The 12,279-nt window shown below is 36.1% G+C and overlaps 1 protein-coding gene across 2 annotated transcripts in view; it reads right to left on the reverse strand.

Annotated features, from left to right (window-relative positions):
- Positions 1 to 12,279, reverse strand: part of LOC149963470 (uncharacterized) — a 130,600-nt gene that overhangs the window by 105,076 nt on the left and 13,245 nt on the right. For both annotated transcript variants that reach the window (XM_090180545.1, XM_090180538.1), the window contains exon 2: positions 5,444 to 5,660. In XM_090180545.1, the coding sequence (XP_090036671.1) occupies positions 5,444 to 5,590 (147 nt within the window). In that variant the 5' untranslated portion in view covers positions 5,591 to 5,660. The remainder of the gene's footprint in view (positions 1 to 5,443; positions 5,661 to 12,279) is intronic.

Genomic DNA, 12,279 nt, shown 5'->3' on the forward strand with positions numbered 1-12,279 from the left:
TATGAAACGCAAGAAGAAGATAGTCCATGAGAATTTTGAATAAGATCGTGAAACTGAAAATTATTAATAATTATCCAGTTTTTACCCCGAAGCGATTTCTCATAGACATTGTAATAGTCATTTCTGTTCAGTACATCATTAAAATTGGGTCTCGCTAAATTGGCATATATCACCTTTAAAAATATACCTTCTTTGACACCCAAATTTAAAGTAATTCTTCGAAATTTGTTTATCTAAAGATACGCCCGGCAGAATGACATCTTTCGAAATTAAAATGTATGATAATAAGCGGTTTCGAAATGGCAATTACTTTCGTTTTATTTCCCATAGTGTATTTCGCTAAAAATTCGTAATTAAGAATGACCTTGACATTGTGTAATTTGTGGTCATCAAATGTATAATTAATTTTGTCTCGTTCCTACACCTGGGCGGTTAAGAAACGAGTTTTGTTAATGGGTGCAACGAAGTGGGCTCGACCCGGGAAACCTTTGGGTTCACTTTTTGGTAACTAGAATTCTGGAACACTAATTACCACGTAAACGAACGTAATTACATATCTACGACATTGCATTTAAATTTTCATTAATATAAGCCTACAAACATTCAACATTAAATAGAAAGTGTTAAGGGGGAAGGAACTAATACACGTTTGACAAGTGAAAGGGATTCTTTCACGGGCGTGACGCCATTAGTGGTCGATTTTTAAATACCCGAAGTCTACCCAGGTGGCGTCAAAAAGTTTAAATTGTTTCGCTTTTCTTTTTATACCGAATTTTTACCAAGTTGAACGTTTCAAATTGTGTAAAAGGTTATTTTTTGGTAAGGTGTTACTGGAGTTGTTAACTTTCCGGAAATCGGGAAAATTAAAAATTGAAACATAATTTACTTTTTAAGGGTTTTTAATGTTTTTAACTTTTTATAGATATAAAATGTCTAATAACAGTTAACATACTACAAATCGGGGAAGGTACATTTGTTGGAATTTCTATCGTCCGAACGGTGGAACAAATGTTCGAATTTCATTCGTCCGACCCGCCAAAATAACAAGTGTTTCAATTGTTCGAATTGGACAACTTGTTTGTTTCATTCTTCCGAATCGGTAGCATCAATTGTCCGAATTCTGTCGCTAAATTAGTATTTCTTATTGCTGTTTTTTTTGGTCCGGATTTTTTTTAGTGCAAGAATAAAAAATAAAAAACTACATAGTAAATATCGTTGTTTGTTAGTAAGTGGGAATTGCGTTGAATTTTGTGGATATTTTATGTTAGGTTAGGTTAGGTTAGGTTCACGTTAATGTTACTATTTTCTTATATTAACAATATTAAAAAAAAAACCAACCAATTCCTAATGTTCGAAAAAACGGACAAACGATTATTCGAACAAATGAAATTCGCCAGTAAAGTTAACATAAATTGAACGACTAAATCTCCAACAAAAGTTGTGATAAATTTTTCGGGCAAATGAAATACGTTTTCGGATATACGATCCTGTTTTCCGGCATTCGGACAACTGATCATTAGGACATTTGTACCACCGTTCGGACGAATGAAATTCGAACAAATGTACCCAAATCTACAAATCATTAATAGTGTTACATTGTTAATCAGTTTAAACTAGTCTAGAGGTTTATTTTTACTTTTAGATTCGAAAAAATTAAGTGAAAATTCAGCTTTATTTAAATTTGCAAACAATATTAGACTAATAATGGAATGGAACCTTTTTTCCGAAAAATACGGAAAAATTTCCGGAAAAAGGCCTCGTTCATTTTCCGGAAAAATTTTAGATAAAAAAAATTCCGCTGAAAATTTTCTGCCATACAACATCTAGGTGTTACGTTACCAACGCCAAAAATTACGTCTTTTCAAATCCATTTGTTATTATTGTCCAAACAGTTTCTTGGTTTCTATCCTCGTGTACTCTGCTTTACCACACAATAACTTAATTCGATTAAATTGCTTTATTTATGGTTTTAGTTTTTCCTCATTTACCCAAATTTTTCTGAATTTAGAAATTTAGAATGTATTTGGAAAATTAAAGTCCAAAATGTGATTTACGAAATTTTCGGCAATACAATCTGTAACCCCTAATTCCTAGTGCCGCCTAGTGTACGTAAAAGCATTGAAATTGCACCTCTAAAATTTTGTTTCCCTGTAAGCTATTTGTAAATCGGTGTTTTTCCTCTGTGTTTTACGGCAAATTCTTAGGGCTGTGCGAGTGGTGTTTCAAGCAATCGAGTCGGTTATCGAGTATCAAGTTTTTTTTCCTCGAGTATTCGAGTCGAGTCGAGTAATCGAGTACTTGATTAAGGGAAAACTTTCTCTTATTCGAGTTGAGTAACTAAAAAAAAACCTCGAGTAATATTTTTCACGAGCCGGGTTATCGATTTCTTGATTAGGAGCTGGTTTTATTCAAGAAATTATGAAAAAAATATCAAAAAAGGCCGAATGCTCGATGATGTTCGAGTACTCGCACAGCCCTACCAAATCTCGTAAGATGCACAGAAACGGGAAAATGGAAAAGTAATAACTTCTCAGTTCCGGTACTAGATGGCGCTCGCGTTATTCGTCTGCCGTTGTCTGGGTCAGACTTACAAATAGTGATACTGTAAAGCCCAGTTCACACTATACAATTAAATGGGACACTTAATTGTATCCCACTAAGTGTAAGCAAGAAAATTGTATAGTGTGAACAGAAAAATTGTAATAATAACTCCCATTTTTATTGTTCACACTATACAATTTTCTTGCTTACAATTAGTTGGATACCATTAAGTGGTCCAATTAAATGTAAAGTGTGAACTGGGCTTTAGTCATTTTTTCCGTGAGGGTTACTGACACCTATGAGCAACTAACACAGCACCCCACACAAGGGGATAATGCAACCCGTCAAAAGTCGTGCATTTTCTTGTGTACATTTTTCATTGCCGTCGGAAGGGGAAAATACCGAAATTGTCTTCCCCCCTTTCCCGTAAAACGTGCAGCATAAAGGGTCGTCAAATGAAATATGTACACAACAATGCGATAGCGTGTTTGTTGCTCCTAGTTGACACATTGGGAATAAAAAAGAGTTCAGAAGCGACCGGAAAAGAAAATATTTTCAAAGTATGTTTGCATATTTTCTATAAACGTTTCTCATTTAAATTGGGCGTCATGTTGACCCCCACACGAATGATTTGTTTTGAAGGTCAGTGACCCATGAACTGCAACCACACAGCAGCAGTGCTCGCACGACTTAAGAACTTTGCGCTTAAATGCTTAAGGAATAATTAAAGTATTAACTTTTAAAAATTAAATGTTTTTAAGCAGCTAATTAATTAATTAATGAAAACATACAATCGTAAAATCGGTTATAAATTATGAATGAACACGGATCACAAAGAAACGAAGTACTGACCACTCAGCGTAATCTGCTTTAGCTTACTTATCTCGGCGTACTCCGGGTAATAACTGTACAAGCAAACTCTAAGTGATCAGCCCATCGCATAGATACGCCACTGTGATATTTTAAAGTTTGAAAACGTATTTATTCAAATAATACAATTTTTCAGAAAGCAGCGAACTACTTTTTATCGCGGCGGAATACACATATTGATAAAATTCCGGTAAACCGGTAAGCGAATGAAAAATAGTTTGGCAATCAAATAGCTCATCTAGGCTAACCGATCCAAGTTCAAGACTTTTGCTAGTATTGATTTCGAGTATAATTTTAACAGTTTGCCAGTTTCAATAACATTACCGCCATCTGTCAGTTACCAAAATTTAGCACTGAATTAGTACCATCTTGGTGAATTGCGATAAAATAAAAAATCGTGTCAAAATTTTTGAAGTTGGCTGTACATGTGGTATTTGAAAATACCTTACATCATTGAAACTGGAGAATTTAAATTGTATTAAGACGAATCCTTAACCCAAAAGATAAACAAGCTCGATTTGACCAAAGTTAGCTCTTTAATAATATGGTATAATAACTAGCTAGGCAATGTACCGCCATAGCTAGCGACTTTTAATGCTGTTAAATAAGGTGGCAGGGTTACAATGCGTAGGAGGCTAGTGGCCAGCTTTCACGCTCCGCTTACCACTCCCTACACTCAATATAGCCATAAGTAACATATCATTAGTATGACACTTCCTACTGCTCGAATTAAGAACTGCAATCGATTTGAGTAGTATATTATCGTTCTTGGCCGCTAGGAGCGACAAAATCAGCACCCCACACAAGGATAACTCAACCCGTCAAAAGTCGTGCATTTTCTCGCGTACATTTTTCATTGGCTAGACGCTTTAGCGCCTGCTGCCGTCGGAAGGGGAAAATTCAGAAATTATCTTCCCTCCGCCCGTAAAACGTTCAGCGTAAAGGCTCGTACAATGAAATTTGTACACAAAACTGCCTAGCGTGTTTAAAGGCTAGCTGCGTTCTCCTTGTGTTTGTTGATCCTATCTTTGGCTCTTTCATTCTAGGAGATCAATTACTGACACGTACGTAACCTTTCCTTCGTTACATTTGCTTTTCCACTTTATTGTTTGGGTAGTTCTAATATAGATTCTATCATCGTGAGTTTAAAATAAATATATTTTCAATTTAAAATTTCTAACTAAATATGCAATTGTATTTTAGTATATTTCGCCTTAGGTATAATTAGACACTAAGGGGCTCTTTAAATCAGTTCGGTGATAATTAATGCTTATTGTGATTAGGTTACTTACGATATTACCTTTAACCTCAGCTAAACTTTATGGAAAGGAAAAACAGAAGAATTCGAGATAAAACTCCTTTAATCAGTGGGTAGATTTCTTGGAAACTCAACGCTGAAGGATCTGTTCCGAGTTTTCACCCAGGTTCACAAACTGGGATCCAACCCGACTCGTACTTCTGCCAGGTGAAAGTGCTAACCACTCCTACGCATTGTAACCCGGCCACCTGAATTAATGGCTTGTAAAGTCGCTTGATGACTTAGGCCTAAGGTCGTGCCAAGGGTATTAGCCTAGCTGATTATTATTTTAAGTGTGGTATCAGTTCCACGTGACCAGATATCACCACCGGTTTTTGCTATATAAAATAATTTATCGCGAATAATGGCAGACATTATTTTAGCTACGTAATTAACTTAAGCTAGTGGTCCACCTGAGGTTACGTAACCGCATGTAGAACGTAGAATAACCGAAACCATTACTTTTGTTGAAAATCAGCGTCTACGTATTAGCATCAGAGATAATGGACGCGGGCTTTTTGAAACGTAAATAAAACGCGGATAAAACGTCATGCGACGTGGAAGTGACGTAACGCTTGCGATACGGTTATGTAACCTTTGGTGGACCACTAGCTTTACTCTATTGTACGAAATAATTTTACGATGCACGAACACTAACCACCTACTGGTATACTATTCCCGGTTCCTCTGAGTATATTCGCACAAACGTAAAAGTAATTTTTCTCAGGTACTCACCATTTCGACGCGGAGTTTAGCCAGTAGCTCGTCCATGTTGACGACATCCTCAACGGAAGACAACCCAACTGGCGCGTCCCCTTCCGCTTCGTCGTTGTTGGTCGTTTCCTGGCTGGTACTGGTCGCGTGGGATTCCGTGGAAGCCATATTGGTTTAGGACTTGAAAAGCTCGGCAATTTAAACTTAATCCCAAATATTTATATTGAAAACCGAACACCTGCAAATAAACAAGTACATTTTATAAATAAAAGTATAGAGAGTTCCACGGATATGTTTATATTTAAAATCCTGAACTCATAAACAATTTCTTATTCGTTTAATTCAAAAAAAAAATCGAAAATTCACAAACCCTTTTGAAGTGATTCCAAACGGTTGAAATATTTAATTTATATTAGCTTTTCTTTAACATAGAACCACCTTGTGACCTTAGCTGCTGCTTTGTGTTAAGTGCAAAGGCTAATCTACTGAACTATTTTGGGTTTTCAAGCAACTTTTAATTGCAAGCAGCAATCTTCCCGTTTTCATAATCTTCTGTCAACCTCGTAAGAAACCACTTTAACGGAAATAGTTAGTGTAGGAAGCTGTTGGCTCGCGTGGCATGAAGGGTTTTGCTACCACCTTCCCACGCATTGTAACCAGCTTTGGACATACGGATATTTGTTTTAATAGTCTGCCTGGCTCGTGAGCCTTCTATCTTAATTTTACTAGTAGTCACTGACTGGGGGAGGGGGTAAAAATTGGGTATAAGAACAAGAACCACAGTCAACATTTTGCTTTACCCGACAGAATTAAAATAGGAACTTATTATCACTTAAGTTACATGATGTGATTTTTTTTTAAAACGTGGGATTGATCAATGATGAATTTGTGATAAGCCATATTCGCCATTATTTTTGAATATTTAGGTAAATTTTTCACTAGTCAAATTGACTAGTGAGCACCCCGATTTCGATTAATTTTAGTAGTCGGATCTTTTATTTTAGTAGTCAAATGCCGGGACTAGTGCCTTATGTCCAACCCTGGTTGCGGCTCTATCATTGCCACCTCTATTATGAAAAGGCTCCTGTTATTAAAGATGGCCATGAATCTATCCGATTCTTCGAAAAACACGACCTTACTGGAGATCGTAGTGCCATCTATTTATGGAAACGGAAGATAAAATTTAAATTAGCCAAATAATAACGTCGTCAAAGAACCATTGTAGAGTATTATAGTTAGACAACTTATACTCTATTTAGTGGACTTTAATCTAATTTATATATCCCATGTAAAAATATTGTTTATAATTGCTGTAATTTATGTTATTGACTAATTTACAAACGATCCAATCAACGCGAGGGGTACCCATAAGTACCACCTTATTGATTTCGATGCTAGCGACATCTATTGAGAAATAGCTACTTCACGTCGAGGCGCCACTTGCTGAACTATTACCACTTCATGTTTTTATTTCATTGCCTCACATATGTAGCAAAGAAATATTGAGAGAGGGTCACGCCTCTGGCGCTCCCAGTAGGACCGATCCGGGGGCAGGAAGGGAAAAAGGGAGACCACCGGGTAGGACCCCCTACCGGATTTACCCAGAAGAGCCCATTTAATAAAACCATCTTAACCGAGATTCGAACTCATGGCCCTCAGCTTAGCAGCTTCGAAATTCTCGCCTCCACGATCTAAGCCATTTTTTAGTTCGTATTCCGCGCTTTAAAACTTCTAATGTAAAATTGTTATAGATTGGAAGACCTAATTGATAGGTGACGAGAAATACCATCTTGACCGCGAAAATTTAAATACCATGTAATATTTTTAGTCTTGCGAAATATCATCCTGACCACGAAAATTTAAATACCATATAATATTTTTAGTATTGATAGGTGGCGCGAAATACCATCCTGACCGCGAAAATTTAAATACTATATAATATTAATATTTTACCATATAATATTTTTAGTATTGATAGGTGGCGAGAAATACCACCCTGACCGCGAAAATTAAAATACCATATAATAGTATTAGTATATCTTTACAGGTCACCCGTGGCCAGCCTGACTTTTGTTTTAACAGATTTTAACCAGCTTTTCAACGAGAAATAATATGACAATTCTTTGCCGACGGTTGTAGTCTGCGATTTCAATTTAGATTTCTTTAAAATTGTTATAGATTGGAAGACCTAATTGATAGGTGGCGAGAAATACCATCCTGACCGCGGAAATTTAAATACCATGTAATATTTTTAGTCTTGCGAAATATCCACCTGACTGCGAAAATTTAAATACCATATAATATTTTTAGTATTGATATGACCGTGAAAATTTAAATACCATATAATATTTTTAGTATTCATAGGTGGCGCGAAATACCATCCTGACTGCGAAATAAATACTATACACTCCTTTTATAAACGTTTACTGGGCGCCGCCATTATCGTACAGGCAACCGACGAGCAAGCGTTCTACGGCAGAAATTTCTTCCCCCAAAAACCGGTTTTTTCATCACCCAGACTGTAAGGTAATGGCGGTCAATTTTGGAGGCGCGTTTAAGAGTCTATATAATATTATAATATGATAATTCTTTGCCGTCGGTTGTAGTCTGCGATTTCAATTTAGATTTCCTTAATCACATTGTTTTTTATAATTAGTGGAACCAAAATTAGTAAACTTTTAATCGGAAACTGTAATGATCTTTTTAGGTATATTTGCCAAATTTCTAATGATAAGCCAAATTTTTAATGATAAGCCAAATTTTTAATGATCGTGTAGAACTTGCCAAAAGTATACGAAATTTTTCTTCGCGGCTTGGGCGTGGGGATTACACAGCGTGGGCTTCTGGCGTTCAGGGAGGCTATTCTCTAATTTATCTTGATCTCACTCTCGATGTCGACTCGAAGTCGATCTCGAAGACGATCACTTCGATCGAGAAGTCCTTTCTCGATAAACGCTATTCTATACTTCATCGAAATCGACTTCGAAGTGATACATCTCGACTCTCGACAAGCGAGTAGACCACGTGGGTTCTTCATATTTCCGGTTGTAATCGCTCATAGGCTCTCTATTTTCCGACCAATAAGAATACACCATTACAAAAACAGCTGATTACAAACGCCCATGTTTTATAGTTTAGAGAAAGGATATTTATTTTCATTGTACTGCAGTATATATTTAAAGTCCAAATAGAGCTTGGCGAAACAGCTAAATTAACCGCTAAAGTTTTGATTAACCATAAAAATTACGATTAACTGTTTATCCATGGATATTATCCACGGCTATATAGCAATTTAACATGTAAAATAATCGGTTTTTTTTCGGATAATTTTCGTTTGTGGATAAAAATGAATAAAGTTATTATTTCTTATCCAAACGCCGAGCTCTAAGTCCAAAGGATTTATTGTTTGGTCTCTTATAACTCTTTATATTTGAAAATTACGCCTATTATCGATTTCTAAGGCTATATTTAACAATACAAGCCGAGCTATAGCAAGCGCCATCGAGAGAGATCTCGATCGAGAAGTGCTTACAGAATAGGGTCCCAGAAGGTTGCGGGCTTTAATTTTAAAAACACTCTATAGTAAAAACGTTTGTACTATAGAGTGTTGTTAAATTAAATTTTAAAGAAACCAATTCAACACTGTTAAACTTGATATCGTAGGTCGGGGGCTCTGGGCTTCAAAGATCGCCAATGCCCTAGGTTAGGCTGGGGCTCGCTCTCTTTTGTATATTAGAATGCCGATCTCTGCTTAATATATAACGGTTCGATTGAGAGCCGGGCAATTAAATAATATTATCGCCTTCTTGGCGAACTTGTTCTCTTCAAAACATCATGGAGAAAGGGGGGTGGAGGGGAAGAGACGGAATATTTGTAGTTCCAGCCCTTACCAGTCTCTCCCACGAGCGGGTGGAAGAAGGGGGAAGAAAATAAAGGGGGTGGCGTTGTCAACTCGAGGGCTATGGTTACGAATTTTGGCGTCCTTTTTTTCCACATTTCATTGCGCCATCTGGCAGGATTTTTTCAGGAGGAGTATTTGTAATATTTGATAACACGTGATCATTCATTGAACAGATAGCTTTTGTGTCTTAAAAGAATATCCAACAAAGATGAATAAAAGGGTCATGGATCACAATTACTGTAAAGTTAAAAAGAAAAAACAGACGAAGAAAGGTATTGTTAATTATAAAGTTAAATAATTTATCTGCTAAGCTTTAGCTAAATTTCTTTTTAGAATAGGCTTTGTCACGACTCTTACAGTTATCCCTCACTAATTACCTTAATTTATTATGATCAACTAAACCCGTAAACCATTTACGCAGATCGCCATTATTATAATAAAATAGCCAGAAGATGGCAATCATGGCACCAAAAAGAGATTTCAACATAGAGGGGGAAATCGTAACCATAGAAACCGGGAGCCCTCGAGTTGACAACCGCCGCCCCCTTTATTTTCTTCCCCCTTCTTCCACCCACCCGTGGGAGAGACTGGTAAGGGCTCGATGTACAAAAAATTCCGTATCTTCCTCTCCACTCCCCTTTCTCCGTGAAAAAATGAAATATTTTGGAAATACAGGCTAGACGAAATGCTCGTATAAGTTTGAATTTAAACGCAAATTATTTCTTGAAATAAATCACGGGAAAAACGGTAGAAACTACCTCAATTCCGAAAATCTATTGTAGCATGGAGGAGGTACTAACTTCTGGAGAAGTAGATACGAGACCTCTAGCACGGGCCTATTGTTCGTAGTGCGGCGGGAAAATCAGCTAGAGGCGCCAAGCGTTACGCCTGGTTTTTAGCGACTCCTATTTTAGGGCAGCCATTAATGAATTTTTATAAAGTTATAGTTATTCCGTTCATCCATAGGTGGAGACACTCTACTAGGCACAAAGGTCAGTTGTGCCGCTGTTCGTGCGCCTTCTTTTCCTCTCTAGGATTGTAGTTTGTCGTGGGGCCCAATTATAGTATTTAGGCTGTAATATTATCTTTGAAAAGCGCGTCATTGTCACTGTGATAACCCAAAAGATATCTTTTAGAAACATTATCTAAACTTCCAGCCCAAAGATTAGTATCTTACCAAAGTCGAACTAAAAGTTGCAAAAACATAGAGGAGTGCACAAATATTCTAAAACAAATATGCAACGATCTCATATGGCTGGAATCGGTAATGATGATAGCACCTATATTGTCTACATCACTTGAGATTTTCATCTGACCTTCTTAGTAGGGATGCACCGATGTATCGGCCTATTTTGCTAATATCGGTATCAGCCAATATCAGCTTAAACGAAGGCTCCGATATAGGCTGATACCGGAATTCGAAAAATACTTTCAGAACAACATTTAATAATAGGAAAATTATCGATTAACTAACTAATGATAATATTTGATTTGATTGGCCGCGCCACGGACGCCAGACTTCAGAAGCTGGATCATACATTTATTAAGACAGGGGGTTACGAGTGTAAACAAATAAAAAACAACGATATTCGATTTGTGATAGAAAATATGTATCACGTAAAATGAAAAGAATCATATTCGGATATGCTATTGCAAACCTTTTTTCATGAAAAATTATAATAAAATAGTATGACAGTGTACTGAACCGTCTTTTACAATGATTTTATCATATACACTGCTGTTAAGATAGATAACTTTGTTATTATCGGCCGATTTATTAAAGAAATAGTGATAACGGAAAACATGACAATTAACCCTAATTTAATTTCTAAGTGAAACAAAGCAAGCGTGAAAGTAGTATTTAAAATAATATCGCTCGGGACCATGATATTTTTTACTCCACCCCAAATAGTGGCGTCGAAACTCATAGAATTGTGCATGATAAAAGGTGCACTTCTAAGTAATGGAATTAGTGGATGTGATTGACCGGGTGTCAGTTTGTATTATATGTTTCATAAATTTGCCATGGCAACCGAAATTGTGTTTGACCAAAAACATAGCTTTTCTAACATGGAAAAACAAAATTTGTGAATAAAATTTAAAAACAATTATATGTTATATAAGTTATGTGTTACTTAAAAAATAATATACCACTAAAAACCAGTTATCCGCCACTAAAACCAAGATATAAGCTATTTAAAAATATACGCATTTACCCACATTTATTCCCATATACCCTCATTTATTCTCATATACCCACATTTATACGCATTTATTCGCATTTACCCACATTAATTCACATTTACCCACATTTATTCGCATTTGCTCACACTTACCCAATTTTATTCCCATATACCCACATTTATACGCATTTATTCGCATTAATTTACCCGCATTAATTCCCATTAACCCACATTTATTCGCATTTGCTCACACTTACCCAATTTTATTCCCATATACCCACATTTATACGCATTTATTCGCATTTACCCGCATTAATTCCCATTTACCCACATTTATTCGCATTTGCTCACACTTACCCAATTTTATGCCCATATACCCTCATTTATACGCATTTATTCGCATTTGCTCACACTTACCCAATGTTATTCCCATATACCCACATTTATACGCATTTATTCGCATTTACCCGCATTAATTCCCATTAACCCACATTTAGGGTCTGAAGTGGTGACTTGGGTATTAGCCTAGCTGATTATTATTATTATTATTATTATTCGCATTTACCCAATTTCCTTCGAATTTATCCAAATTTATTTGCATTTATCAAAATGTATTCGCAATAACCCAAATTAAGTCGTATTCAAACAATTTAGTAGATTTTACCCAATTTAATTGAGTTTGTCCAATTTAGTATCAATTAACCAACTTTACTTGATTTTAACGTAATTTACTTTAATTCGTATTTAGCCTATTTTATCATACACAATTTTAT

This window comes from Leiobunum rupestre, chromosome 1 (genome assembly GCF_980474605.1).
Source record: "Leiobunum rupestre chromosome 1, qqLeiRupe1.1.hap1, whole genome shotgun sequence".
In the NCBI taxonomy this organism is placed as follows: Eukaryota; Metazoa; Arthropoda; class Arachnida; order Opiliones; family Sclerosomatidae; genus Leiobunum; species Leiobunum rupestre.